The 16,299-nt window shown below is 34.2% G+C and overlaps 1 protein-coding gene across 1 annotated transcript in view; it reads right to left on the reverse strand.

Annotated features, from left to right (window-relative positions):
• The window catches only part of LOC120627329 (chitin deacetylase 1), a 33,006-nt gene that overhangs the window by 15,348 nt on the left and 1,359 nt on the right, over nt 1-16,299 (reverse strand). Inside the window, exons 2-3 of the mRNA XM_039895306.1 lie at nt 9,061-9,164; nt 4,471-4,582 (exon numbers count right to left, since the gene is read on the reverse strand). Coding sequence (XP_039751240.1) covers nt 4,471-4,582; nt 9,061-9,164 — 216 coding nt within the window. The remainder of the gene's footprint in view (nt 1-4,470; nt 4,583-9,060; nt 9,165-16,299) is intronic.

Here is a 16,299-nt window from a genome sequence, read left to right on the forward strand (position 1 = left end):
CATTTCCTCGTGTCAGTATATGTCAAATACCATGTTGATTACGAGTGACCTTGGTTTTAAACAAAAGTCGTTTTGTATATCTTATATGAATTCAAGATCGCTCATCGTTTACATATATAAGCATAGCTAATTTGTTGGCGCCATATCAAAATAATTGCGTAACAAAGATTGGTTTTAGACTGATTCAATAATTTAACTATGACGAATGGTACCTTTTTCTAGTCTCATATGGTTTATAGATATTTTAACCAGTTTAACATATCCTATAAACCATATGACTATACAACTTGAAACCGAATTCACAAGAAATCATCCTGTAAAAATGTTAAATCAAAAGAAGCATATTTATTTATCCATACAAACTAATTCAAAACATTCTATTTTTTTTACTTATTTAAGATAAAAGACAGACACGCAAAAAGTACCTACGATACACAACGCGTACCTCACAAAGTAACAGAAGTCACATAATTTTAATTTTGCTTGTGATGTTAGGGCAGTGTCTGTTTACTGTCAGTAAAAACTATGGCAGTGGTTTAGACACAAAATATTAAGTTTTCGGATTCACATAAGTCTAAAAGACAGTACATAATGTACCTCTAAAGCCGGTGAAGTATGATTTCGGTTTTCATTCACACGTTGTATATGCTTGGCAAATAAAAGACAATATACTTTGTAACTATAACATCAATATTTATTCCCAAAGCCGTGTCACTAGACTATCCAAACAATACGAGGAAGATCACACTTACACATGAGAGAAATACGTGTCTCGACGGTAAACAGACACAAACTGTGTGGGAGCAGGCATTTTCCTCTGCGTGTTTGGAATCCGTGCCATGTCGCCTTTAGTTCCGCGATACAGAATATTTCACAGCCCAGCTATATGTTGAACTGTCTAAGCCAATGTTTGCAACCTGCCTACTTGCTACTTTGTTTTTCGTTTGTCAACCATTTTAGCAATTGACTACGATCTCATCACCTGACAATGGTAGGGATATGGCAATTTATTAAAATCCTACCTCATGAAGCTTATTAAGGCTCAAGATTTACCTATAGCTTGTAAGCTTCTTCGTAAAATTCATTTTCCATTTTAGGAATTCGATAATAATTCTTTTATGGCATAGTTTAAAGAAATAATCGTAATAATATTTGACTTGCAACAAATATAGTAGAATATTTTTAACTAAACACAAAAATGCCAATTTCGTAGAGACTCTTTATTTTTAACAAAAATCAAAAATACAAATCAACGATGTTTTGAAATATGAAGGACTTTCAATCCCCATTTCACTTGTTTAGGTTTATCGAAAAGCGGGAAACATGATAGGAATATTCTCTCAAAATTTCAAATTTTCACGTTCAGTAGTTTTATAGGTATGCGATATTATGGTGAAGCAAGTAGGTAATATTTAATTCCAAAATTTGGAGATCGAACTCTGCGACACCTAACCACTAGGATATCACATATGTATGTAACAAAAAATAGATGATAGAAGATGGTTATTCTGCCCTGCTCCTTAAATGAATAATTAACTTTACGTAGACGTTTCGCTATGTTTATGCAACATTTAACTGACTTAATGTCACGTCCTTATACAGGTATAGCATGTAAAATTAATTCAAGAAGTCCAAAGTTCAAGCGCTAGTCCCGTTATTAAACAGGGACAGCGTGTGAGCAGAGTGCAGGCATTCGCTGCTACATGTTTGGGATGCTTGCCTTCCGCCTGTCGCATCTCTTGTGCTGTGACAAGGGACGCTCTTTGTATTTTCAAGTTATGTTTTGGAGCAATTAAGTTGTGAAAGAATTACGATAAAATTAGTTTTTAGCCTACATATAAGCGGCGATAGGACGCCCTCGTTAATTTAGTTGTGTGCAACTACGGATCACGAGTTCCTGGATTCGAATCCCGAGTTGGACCATGAATAAATATTAAATAAATACACATATTGCTAGCCCCAAAGTTAGCGTAGCTTGTGTTATGGGTACTATTATAAGATGACTGATATTTTGATGAATGACAAGCTTCTGCCCGCGACTTCATCTGCGTGGACTTCAGAATTGGATCTGAAGGTTCGCTCGTTGACAATTTTCAATTTTCTCTCGTTAACTTCTGAAGGAGTCAGGATAAAAGGTGGCCTATGTTATTGGCTACATGCATGTCAAATCTCTCTAAATTCGTTCAGCCGTTTTTGCGTGATTGTGCAACAAACATTCACACTTTCACATTTATAATATTATAGCATGTAGTATGGGAAGTAGGATATGGGTATATAAACACTTATAATACACTAGCTGTGGCCCGCGACTTCGTCTGCGTTTGATTTTGTTTTTAAAGTATTCAGTATCGCTAAGCCTTAAATGATTACAGTGCAAAGCAGTGTCGCTGCCCACTGCACCAAAAGGTGTTCATGAAGAATGGTTAGTAATTGTGTATTTTCTGATACAGAATTTTCATTACCAGTTCGGAGTGTCAACTCCCGTGCCTCGAAGAGCACGTTAAGCCGTCACTGTTATTATCGATCGGGCTGAGGAGATCGCTTAAAGCGCAAAGGCCTTTGCGCATTTTTATTTTACTTGTATTTCTGTTTCCAATATATATTATCTGTATCCCTTAATTGTTTGCAATAAAGAATCTATCTATCTATTATCACTTACCTACTTGTGATATTAGTCGTTAAAGCACGCATTTACGCAACATCGCTCTGAAACCGTATCTCATATGAGAGACGAGACCTGTGCCCAACAGTGGGACGTTAATAGATTGATTATAAGTGGAAAGGACCTCGGCCTCCTTTTTGGGGAGACCAATTTCGATACCCGGCACGCACCTGTTAACTTTTCAGAGATATGTGCGTTTTAATATCACTTGCTTTAACGGTGAAGGAAAACAACGTGAGGAAACCAGCATGCCTTAGAGTTTCTACAATGTTCTCCAAGGTGAAGTCTACGGACTTTTCCAGCGTGGTGAACTACGGCCTAAACGATTCTCATTCTGAAAGGAGACCCGTGTCCCGTAGTAAGTTGATACTAAATAATTATATAATAAAATAGTTTACAGTTGTTCCTTAATTTATTATTTAACATTAGAAATTTTGTTATTTCACCGACTGCGTCAGGTCACGTATACCACGTGAGTAATTAATTCAAAGGTTAATTCCCGTCAGCAAACAGTGCAGTGCTGACCATATCACCTCTCGTACCTCTTGTGCTGTCACTACAGACACTTCTTTGTTTATTCTAGCGCTTGTTACTTGAAGCAATGGTTATTTTAGTTCCGTAATTTAAAGTTTAGATTTACGAAAGAATATACAGCGGTAATAGATTAGTGGTTACGATTTCGGCTTTACTTTCGCAGGACCGATTTCAAATCTAGGCATGCACCTCTATTATTTCAATCACTTGCTCTAACGGTGAATGACAACATCGTCAAAACCCTAAATGCCTGAGAGTTCTCTATAATATTCGCAAAGGAGTGTGAAATCTACTATCCGCACTTGGCCAACGAGGACTAAGGCCTAAAACTTTCTCATTGCAGAAGGAGACCAGTGCCATGTTGTGGGCCGGTAATAAATGAATAAATAATAAATAAATATACTACGACAATATCATCACACATTGCCATCTACTCCCAAAGTAAGTGTAGCTTGTGTTATGGGTACTAAGATAACTGATGAATAATTTTATGAATAATATACATAAATACTTATAATATATAGATAAACACCCAGACACTGAAAACATTCATGTTCATCACACAAATATTGTCCAGTTGTGGGAATCGAACCCACGGCCTTGGACTCAGAAAGCATGGTCGCTGCCCACTGCGCCAATTGGCAATTGGTTGATATGATTATTATGATGATAACGGAAGAATTCTCCTCTGACTTAGTATTATCACGTACATTTACAGATATAACAAGTGGCCAATCTTATAGATATTCAACATTCGTTAATGAATAAAAATTATTAATACATTCAAATTAATTCATTCAAACGGTGTTTAATATTCTGAAGGCTTTGATGCTCTATGACATTTAAAACTTAATGTGTATTGACTGCCATTTGTGACGTGAATTTTTACTGTTGTTGAATGAGGAAGTGTCGTATTCTTAGAATAATGTCAATACCTTATGCCTTCGTACGCCGTTCTGAGTTCGTACTTGCCGTCACGATGGCGTAACGACTTTCTTAAAGAGCTTTGGTCTTTTAATTTTATGTTCGAGGTTCAAATTCGACAACGCGAATTTTGAAATTTTTAATTAATATAATTTGCTAATGGTATGTTGATATCTGTTTTGAGAAGTTACCATTTCACCAGCAGGCTTGCTTTCCCTTAAGAAATGTAGGGTACCAGTGCGATGATAACACCTTTGCACCACTGCCTGTGACGGTATTCCAGTATCGATAAACGGTATCTAACAGTATACAAATAACTTGTGCATATAATAATGTTGAGTCAAACTTACTCGTTGCAATCGGACCGCATCTAGCTTCAACTTTGAAAGTACAGTATTTACTGATGTCATCAAAGTACAAGCCAGAGGGGCATCTGTTCAAGTAGGGGTAGCCATCCACGCACTGGAAATAAAAATAAAAGACATTAATTAAAATTGTTGAGATAAAAAATTATATATTAAACATTATTAAATTCTTGTTTTATGCTACTCTTGGTAGCTCAATAATTGAAGAGTTCTATTCTTATCTGTGCATTTTTGCTTCTTTTAAAAGATTATATCAAAAAATTCTACCTATTCATTGTATTTTCATTTAATTATAATTTTTTGAACATTTTTAGTTTTTATTTCTGTTATTTGACTTTGCACAGTTTGTTAAAAGACTAAGCACATTTTGGTAATTTTCAATAGGTACAATTTTTAAAAAGCTCGTAATAGTACTACATTTTGAAACTTAATTATTTAAATTTATTGATTTATCTTTATTTTTATCGTTTTATATGATATTAAACTAACTTAATCATAAACAAAAAAAATTACAATGTTTTATAATTTATCTCTCATTTTCTTATTATGAACTAAACACATCTCAATTGTTATAAAGTTGATATCCTATGGACACTGACGAAACCCCTTCTAATATGCACTGCACTGAATGCCTTTTCTATAGTTATCTTCTAGTCAAGTAAGTGAGTCTTGGGAAGCATCATCACTTAATATCACGTGTCATTTCAGCCAGACAATAGACTATATATTTCTAAAAAAATCGAGGATTGTTCTTCAGATCAAATTATTCACTGGAAAACTATTTCAGGTGATAGTTAATTTGATCAGCCTTTCAGGAACTTTTAGCTTTTAGCCTTTTCTTTGTGCTGATTATATTATAACTAAAAGCGAACGTTGATAGTTTTAACCACATTTATTTTAATATTTTTTTTTTGTGACGTCCGATCATTATTACGTAGTAAAATTTTACCTTGAATATAAGACCTATGCACACGTCCTATTTTTACACGTTATCAACGCGCGTTTAACGAAAGCCATTTAAGAGCACTTTAGAAGTCCGATTTGTTGTATTTTTACCGAAATAAAAGCGTATTTAAAGCGATACAAACATGCTTGAGAAGTACATTAAACGAGTGATAGAACTTTTGTATCGAAGCATATGCATTTTGCACGTTTATATAGAAACAAACTGCTGTCTGAATTTGATGTTAAGTAGCTGCGACTGAATCTGTTTAAAAAATCCGGGTATGCCTGTTAAAACGTCTGCGCGTAAAAACGGCGCTGTGTATATACGCTTTAAACTTTGTCACTTTTACAATAAAAAACCTTGAGTTTTTTTTGGGATTCGTTTTATTAAAAAAATAACTATTCTCGCACAAACAAGTTTATCAAAGGTAGCCGTGACGGGACCCAATTTCTGTACTTGTTTGCAGGTACCTCTAGCTATCTACACAGACTTGACTACAGAAGCTTTGATAATATCGAAAAATGATATCAAAGTGATATCCATTTGTGTAACATGCCATTAAAATACGATTATTATAGTCACTTTTGTTACTTTTATGTATAGACCTACCTATAGGTGAGTTGTGTCTAAATAAATAAATAAATATACTACGAAAATACACACATATATATGCAGCCCCAAATTAAGCGTATCTTGTGTTATGGGTACTAAGATAACTATTGAATAATTTATGTACGACATAGATAAATACTTATACTATACAGATAATCACCCAGACACTGAAAACAGACAGTCATTAATGTTCATCACACAAACACAATCCAGTTGTGAGAATCAAACCCCCTGCCTTGGAATCAGAAAGCGGCGTCGCTGCCCACAGCGCAAATCGGCCGTCTGATAATGTTATATCAAAATAATAATAGTAAAAACAGTAAGCTTGTAACAATAGTAACATAGAGTAAAACATATTTTTAATTTCAAACAGCGGCACTTCACTATTCCTCGATACTGTTGGTGTGGCGGGACACAGTGACTGTAAAACGGAGATTCGCGTCTGCTACAATATGAGCACATCTATTTCGGGCCATATTTGTTTTTTTTTCTTTTTGTATTAATAGACGGACGAAGCTGGTAAACTATAAACTTTGCTTTCGCCTATAAACAGAGGAATTTTTCGCAGGGCATGCAAGAACCTGTCCTGGCACGTGCCGCCCTGTGTCCGTCAAGCTGAGGCTTAGGTGTTAAATCGCCGTGCCTGTAATAACACCGGCACCCACGCCCTTCAGAGTTCAGAATACAGTGCGGCTTGTAGGCATGGCAGTGTAAACATACGAAGGAGGTCTTTCCAAACCTGAACACACGACTAACAACCAAACTACTAAAACGAAGTCGGAAAAAACTAAGGACGGTAGTAAGCATGATAACAGGGAATTGCTCACTCAACAAGCACCTTTTCATTTTAGGTATAACCGACAGTCCTCTGTGCAGGTCCTTTATTAACAAAACAAAGTTATGTAGTTAAACCTTGACTTTTATTATCGTACATCTTCTTGGGCGTTTCTTATAAAAAAAAGTTTTTTCTTATCCCTTACATAACTACTGAAATTAATGTATTCCTCAAAATACAAAATAAATAAAAGTTTAGATGTTTGGAACAATTCCTATACTTTACCTATCTTATCCTAATTTAATCATCCATTGGTAACTTAAATAGACGTACAAACGTGTAATTGAACATTAATAAGTTGTAAATGTTCTACCACACCATAACGAATTAAATTATTGTCAATAAAGGAATCCAGTTTCATAAGTGAGAACCGGTCGAGCTAGAACTAAATGCCTAATATCATAGTCTGTAATATTTCCCTCAATGATTTCATCAAAACTCTACGAAATCATTTATAATAGGTTAAGTACGGTTTTAATTATATACTCACGTAATAATTATGTTAATTTGCTAGGTGTGTAGTAATTTCAATTTATTTTTAGGTGATATTTCCATAATAATATATATTATATAATAGTGCCTTAAGTTATTTTAAATATATATATATATATATGTACAGTTTAATTTTCATTTGCCGATGTCCGGCAGCAGCGATATCAGCGCAATCAAGTGCTGCGATCATTAACCCGCCAGCCCAGTGTGGTGATTAGGGCATTATCCTTATGAGTACGGAGTGTCGGACGCACCCCAACTAGATAGAGCGACGACATCCGAAAAGTGGCGGGCATCGACTGGATTAGGAAAGCCCAAAATAGGAAAAGTTGGCGCTGCTTGAGAGCGGCCTATGTCCAGCAGTGGACGCACAATGGCTGATGATGATGATGAAGATGACAGTTTAATTGCATGTATTATATTTTACGAGACATTATTATCAAAATACCGTCGAACCGTACTGTTAAATTACTACTTTTCTCAATACTGCAACCGACAAAGATTTTTTCAGAATTTTTATTGGTAGTAACTGTTTGTGCCAGAGCCAATTTCTGCCGACAAGCAGCATTGTTGCAATGCTGTGCTCCAGTCTTAAGGACGTGGTTGCCGATGAGATAACGGGAACATTAGGCTTAAAACCTTCGCCTCAGGTTGATGGAACTAGAGTGGCACGTTGCAGGACGTGTTCCTTGCATGCCCTGCGGAGTTTTGCATTGTTTATAGACGATGGATTTCCAATTACCATAAAGTACAGACCGTCTGAGTGGATTTCTTTAATTAAAATGGTAGTATCGAACATACAAACGATTGCACTGTTTTGCTTTAGAAGCAATGCAACTTTTTCCAACACATTTCAACGATCGGTTGGAATATACACTATCTATATAATATGGGAAGTTAGTAACAGTATAAGTAGAAGTTATCGCGAGATTTAAAAAAATAAGAACTATGCCAAAAAAACGGAATAAAAAAAGTTTAAAAACTATACCCGATTCCTTTTAAAAGAATGCACAGCTTATGCTTTAAAATCAAAACAAGACTAACAAACAACAATTAGGAATTTATACGTAGGTATCTGTTGTAAACTTTATAGAACTAATCTCGGCCACCACTCCTTAATACCTAGGCTAAGTAGATTGTATAATGAATTTAGTGCTAAAAGTGAGTGTATTGATTTGTTAAACGATACATTAGGAAAATTTAAAACCAAAATTATTAAAATGTTTGGCACTTCGCTAGAGGGTGACTCGTAATCTGACAAATAGGTACCTCAACTTTGTCTTTTAAGTTCCTAAAATATTAACATTGGTAATGTAAGTTTCTATTTCAAATTCAAATTCAAAATTTCTTTATTCATGTAGGCCTATCACAGGCACTTATGAAGCTTTCTGTTTAAATTTTATTATTATAAATTTACATATCTTTTAATAATGCTTGATTGAGTTATCGTACATACTAACCAGTGCATGCTGTGACTACCTATAAGTGAAATTATGTGTCATTTGTAACCTAAGGCTAGCTTTATTCATAACTATAATACATGTAATTTTGTAGTCCTAATAAAAATAAATAAATAAATAAACAAGAATTAACAGAAATTAAAAGACTCGCTTCGTTGAAGAAACCAAACTATTTTTCAGTTTAAAAATCGTGATCACAGTAAATTTTAATTAATAGGACGAGCACTCACTTGGTAGAAGCGGCGGCAAGTGGCTGGATCAGCGAAATTTCCGTTGCCCTGAGTGCCTTCGGGACAAACGAATTCTTCCGCTTCCTTTTCTTTCTGGCAATTTACTGTAAATAAAAGATTAAAAATTATGTCCGCAGGCTCCCTCAGAGTTATAATTTTTCACTCATTACGAAATGTTTAAATAGGCAAGGTTATTATGCTTCAAAAAAATTTCGTCTGAGGTAGGCAATTATTTGGACGTAATTGGACATAATTTGAGTGAAACCAAATTTTGTTTATTTTATATTTGAACATTCAACTTTATTAGCCCGAATACAGCTTCTGCTTATCTTTCTTTTATGGTTAGATATTTTTCTAACAAATATTTAATTAAGTATACGATATAATAATATATGTTAGCGTTTTTCTCATATTTTAGTTAAGTTTTTAATTTAAGTTTCGTTTTTAATAAATTAGGTTATGGCTATGTAATTTATATTTAGATAATTTATCAGAATTAATAACTAACTACTATAACACCGCTGCAAGAGTCCGTACAAACACACTTGACGTTTCAAAAGTGCTACATAATGAATTTTGAATATTGAATATTGCAATTAAACCTGAAGAGACTAAATTAATACAGTACAATAAAATGCAGTTAAAACATGACTCCTAAGGTAATTCTAGACCTAACAATGCATACATTTAAAAAATGAGTAATCAACACATAATACAGCGAGGTTACAATAAACTTGATGAATTTCTTAATGTCAGGATTGGAAGTAGCCAGCTTTGCTCTCATCTCCCGCAAGATAGAAAAAATATTGTGAATGTGATGTTGGAAAAGAGCAACTACTGAGTTTCTTGACCGCTCTTCTTGTTAGAATCTGCTTTCCGAAACGGTGTCTACCACCGTCGAGTTACTAGGTATTTATTATTCGGATAGCTAAATGGTAACACTAGTAACAGTTGTAATATTTTTTCTATCTTTTCGACCAATTTCATATGTAAAGACCTACTTTTCATATGAAATTGGTCGTTTTGTCGTACTTGCCACTTTGATCTCAAGTATCTCATCTTATCTATCCTGGTAAGAAATTCCAATTTCAAATTAATACAGCTACGTAATATTCTAAACTTGAGAGTATCAAGTCCTGTCTGACTGTGACCTGATAACGATTAAATCATAATACTGTCAGCCGTCAGGTACTTCTATCTCAACGCATATCGGTATTTCTTTTAATTTCAAATCAAAATTTTATCGCGGATGAAGTTGCGAGCAACAGCTAGTACTAATATAAATAATTATAAAATGCATTTCCACAGTAATTATTATAAGCTATAATATATTTACTAGCATTACTAAACAATAAATATTCTAGTAACTAGTTTGGTTGGAATACCTACTAGAAAAATGAACTTTAAAAAATAAGTGTTAAGGTCACATTTTCTACAAAACATATCTACTTTTATGATCTAGTCAAGTATATTATTTCTATTATGACCTTTTTTCTGCGATTATCAAGGTCTCAGTTTCACTATTCAATACCTAACCTACCAACGTTGTGCGACTCAAAAAAAGTAATTAGTTCTGACAGGTCATTGAGATTTGGGTAATAATTTACTGAGGCAATATTCCTCACAAAAATATCACTGTAATTTTATGTACAACTTTAAATAATTAAATAAAAATTATTTATAAGCCCAGCAGATTTAAAATATAAACACACGTTGAACACACACAAGGAAGTCGGGAGCGGTGGTGTAAAGGATTCACACCACCGCTCGTCGTAGAAACGGTCATGACGTTTTTCGTGACTCCATAGGGTCGATTTTACTGCCAAGACGTGCCAATCATCATGTTCATATCATAATTCAACTTCAAAAATATAAAACTTTTCTTTAAACTCTATAGTTACTACTACTACTCATTAATTGTTTTAAAATGTAAAAAACGTTCTTAAAAAATAAATGTATAATCTTTTTATTCCTAAGTCCATACGGGAATGGAAATTCATAACCGATAACGAGGCATGTCTGAGTATAGCAAGTTTATGTTGTAGGTTAGTATGTAGGTACGCTTATAATTTCGACCCGTGGATTGCGCGCAGGACTAAATGTAGCCTATTTCACTCTCCACAGACACACAACTATCTTCTTTCATCTTTTATACTAACAAATAATTTATACAATGTGTACATGGACACTGAAATAATACTTTACGGGCTTTTGAGGTAAATTATGTACTGTATCCGAGAAATATCTGTGACACCGAAAACCTAATAGTTTTTCAGTAAACCACTGCCATAGTTTTTTCCTGAAAGAAATAAGATACAGCCCTAACATCACATTAAAATAAAGTGTTATTAGGTAAGCGTCGCTTAGCTTAGGTACTATGCGCGTGTCGGTCTTTTATCTTCAATAGGGTGGTCATAAGTAAACACTTAGAATATTTTGAATTCGTTTGTATGGAAAATTAATATGCTTCGTTTGATTTAATATTTTCACAGGAAGGAATCAGCCTTATATATACTTAGTAATATTTCGTTCCTTCCTTTAATAATATTTCGTAATTATGTTACACGTTGTATATACTTTTATATAAATTTACACAAAAAAAGGGATAAAGCGGAAAAATCCACAAATAACAAAGTTTCATATAAAACTCAAATTGAGAAATCGTTAAAACGAGACAAAGCTTTGTTTCTTCATTATTCAGTGTTCTTAGGTGTGACACATCGATATTTGAAGTCTGACTCTTACTTATCTCTCAATTGTTTTAACACTAAATATAGTCAAAGTATACTTATTCAAAAGCTACGTGCTTCGGTGAGTGTTCAGCCGGCATAAAATAATACTTCCGCTCATATTATCATAACTACTTAAATCTCACAATAAAAAGTTAAATGGCCACAAACCATTATTTTAAAATTTAAATACAAATGGTTTTATTATAATATGAAAAATAAAATATTCGTGTTATAAATGACACATAAATCGTTTCCGTATTTATATTCGTCCCAAAATCGTTGTGTATAAATCAGAGATTCCCAAGTATTTTGTCTCGTAGAACATGTGTTGCACCGTTCTTCGTAATATTACATCATTGCGTTCAATATAGAACCTATTGTTATATTAGGAATGGAAAGATTATATATATGGATTAGATGTTACGATTTGAAAACGGTTCTGTTTCATTATTCATAATCATCTGAATCCTCAAATTACACTGCGATTGTTTAGGAGGTACGTGCCGAGTCTTTGAAGTAGCCGAAAGCCGCCTCTCTGAATGAAACTGCAGCCGCTTTTAAAGCTAATGACCTCTACCATAAATAACATACGATCACCTAATGTTGGTACACGAATAGGTCAGACAAGGTCTTTTAGGCAAGCGCATTCCATCTTTCCATCAATCACTTTCACTCATTACATAAGTGGGTACACCATACAACGAACATAATGTACTCAGAAACTCTAGCATTAATCTTCCGACCAGTGCATATGTGATAATTAAAATCTATTATTGCTAAATAATAATTAAATAATTGAATAATTTTTTTCATTAATTTTGAATGTAAAGCATGTTATAAAAATAATAATAAAACCATGCATATACGTAGGCAGTAGCGTGCATAGAGGGTATGCACAGGGTATGCAGATGATATAGAATGAAGAGAATCTCCAGTAAGAGTAATAAAAACTTAAAGATAGCCTACCCTTAAATATTTATATTACGTAATGTAGATTTTCTTCATTTTATACATATCCTGTGTATACCCTCTATGGACGCCACTGTTAAGGTAGGCACCCATAGAAAATATCTTATTATATTATTAGTTTTTAATAATTTTAAAACACTGGTTATTTTTCTATTTCCAATAGGTACTTTATTCTAAAAAACAACGAAAGACTGCTTATATTATGAAGACGAGCTATAATGGATGGTAAGTAATATTAGAAAAAACGAATCATATCATTATGCGTTGTCACATAAGCCCTGTGAGACGAGGTTTTCGCTAACTGTTTTTACTCTAAGTTGATCAATAAAAATAAAAAAAAAGTTGTAGTAGTGTCCATTTATATTCAAGGTCAAATGGAACAGTGAACTCACTTTTCTTCCTCAAATTCATTTCTTCTTCGTCTAGTTCTTTTATATGCACAACACAAACTTTTTATATGCCACCAATTCAATTGCATACATTAAAAACTCACATAGCTCTGAAAATTTGCGAAGATGGGATCGAATTCGATCTCCCCAAAAAGGAGGCCGAAGCCCTAACCACTAGGCTATCAACGTCGTAATACCTTTATGCCCATTTTCACTAAACCTAGGCATCGCCTTAATAGAATGCCTATTGATTTAGACATACAATTGCATACATTAAAAACTCACATAGCTCTGAAAATTTGCGAAGTTGATATCGAATTCGGTGTCCCCAAAAAGGAGGCCGAAGCCCTAACCACTAAGCTATCACCGTCGTAATACCCTTATGCCCATTTTCACTAAACCTAGGCATCGCCTTAATAGAATGCCTATTGATTTAGACTATTTCCATAGAATAAAAACGTTTCACCAACTCTGAGGTGACAACTATTGATGAACTGTTGATGTAGGGCTAGGAATTACTTATTTAGGCGTTACTTATTTAGGCATTGCCTTGTGCGTCTTTTGTGAAAACGGGCATTATTATTACTAGGTACTTGAATGATCAAGAACCTATTAAAATGCCACTTAAGTGTTTTCTTCGGAATATTTAGGCTAGAACTCGATAGAATTACCACCTGATGGTTAGTTATTTTGTTGCTTAAGATAGAGCACGCTTACCTAGGAGGTACCTATCCACTCTTGATTTGAAGTTTCTTAGATGGAATATAAAAATACCTACAAATATAGTTTCGTAATAATAATTACGACCTAAACGTAAATTGATACAGAGCAATGGTAAGGCTACGGCTTCTTACCTCTGACTTTTCGAAGTTATGTATGTTTTTAATTTAAGCTATTAAATATCACTTTATTTAACGGTGAAGGAAAACATCCAGTGCCTGATTAAGCAAGCGCGGGGACCGTAGCAAATTCTTTAAAAGAGCCCTTGATCTGCTGTGGGTTCTTAAGTATAAAGTGGTAAAAATAGTATTCAATACTCGTATTTAAGATACGTATTGTATCTTAAATACGCATAAATGTATCTTAAATACAATACATATTTGCTATATATAGGTTACAATTAAAATAAAGAAATAAATATACTACGACAATACACACATCGCCATCTAGCCCCCCAAGTAAGCATAGCTTGTGTTATGGGTACTAAGATGACTGATGAATACTTTTATGAATAATATACATGAATACTTATAATATACATATAAACACCTCGACACTGAAAAACATTCTATAACTAAAGGCGATGTCTGTTTGCGTGTGCGTCTGCGTGTGTGTTCGTGTGCGTGTGCGTGTGCGTGTGCGTGTGCGTGTGCGTGTGCGTGTGCGTGTGCGGATGCGTGTCTGTCAGTCAGTCAGTCAGACAGAGATGAACGGTATTAAATATGCGGCGCCCCCTTTCGCGCGTGGCCCTTAGCAATTGCTGCTCTTGCTACGTTGTTAATCCGGCACTGAAAACATCGTGAGTAAACCTGCATGCCTGAGAGTTCTCCATAATCATCTCCATAATCATTCTCATTCTCAAGGCGTGTGAAATCTACCAGTCCGCACTAGCCAGCGCGATGGACTACGGCCTAAACTCTTCTCATCCTGTGCCCTGTCGTGGGTTCGGTAATGGATTGATGCTGATGATAATGAAACATAAATTAGATACGTAAGTAGGTACTCGTACCTGTGCATAATTTGTTACATCTGACCACTACCTATTAATTATGGGCTATTTACTAATTAATTTTATTACAAATTCATGCAGAATCGCGTATTACTTATCAACATAACGTGTTAATAATGTTTATTTAGCCCATTAGAATGCCTAGTAGGCAGATAAGTAGGTAGTAATGATTATAATATTTTCCGTGTTCATTCGAATTCTTGCGACGTCCTGTGGAGGTATGCAGTGTACCTACGTACATCTCATTGCTCACTCAAAATGAATGTTAAGTTAAACATCGTAGGTAGCTCAGCGACTAACTTAAAATATAGCAGAATAGTTTATCCAAAACCATCTTTAACTCTTTCACACGACCGTACGAAGAGTATTAGTATAAACTGAAATATAGTTATTTTGTAAGAAAATAGATACATAGTCGTAAACATTTGCGAAAATCGATGCGGAATCGTCAGCGTACAACTTCGCAGTGGATACAAACTTTCATTCTACGACCCACCGCGTTGCATCGCCTACCCATCGCCCGACTTCTAAGGGTTGTAGCATAATGTAAAAGAGCATATTTCGTCCATTCTAACAAATTTATTATCATCCCCTTTGATGAATGATGAATTTTTATAAATCATCATTCATCAAAAAATTAGTTTTAATTGTTTGCCTAAATATAAATTTAACGATATGACTTAAAAGATTTTCATATCAACTTTCATCCCCGAAAATACAAAGTTATAAGGCAGAAAGATTTCTAAAAAAGTAGGAACTTTTACTAAAATAACGATAAAACGTAAAAGACAACCTTCGATGGGTTCAGATATTGTTTGTGTTAGATTCACCTAATTACATCGAAGTCATTTCGGGTCTACATTCTACCTCACATGAATTAAGATTTATCGCTACTCTATGATACCATCTAAGATTAACCGCGTATCTATAGTAGCCTTTATGATTTACCGTGTTTGTGGTGGTAAAAACTTAGGACAGTTACAGTTCTGCCTACCATATTTAGAAGTTGGATCACGTAGCGTAGTCCACGATTACCCTTAAAATATCTTATCAATTATTTAAATGACAACCAAGATCCTTTATCATTCTGGCAAATGATTTTTAGTAGTAATTTTTATATTCCTAGAGCTCCAGACTTGGGTCCCGCTTTGCTATAAAAATTTTGTTCGCTTCAGTTCAGAAGTTCCACATTTAATAAAATGAAATCGATATACCTATTTATTAATGTTAGCATAAATGCCTTTGCCTAATGGTTATTTAAAAAATGGAACTTAGTTATAACTGGCGAAAATTATGCATAATCTGTGATCGATATAAGTTCGAATGAGAATTAAAAAATGACAGAAATTCAGATAGGCTACTTAAATATTATTCGAAATATTGCGGAAATGGACGAAAAAAGAGAAAGACTAGGTTAATA

The sequence above is a fragment of the Pararge aegeria genome, chromosome 11 (assembly GCF_905163445.1).
Source record: "Pararge aegeria chromosome 11, ilParAegt1.1, whole genome shotgun sequence".
Lineage (NCBI taxonomy): Eukaryota > Metazoa > Arthropoda > Insecta > Lepidoptera > Nymphalidae > Pararge > Pararge aegeria.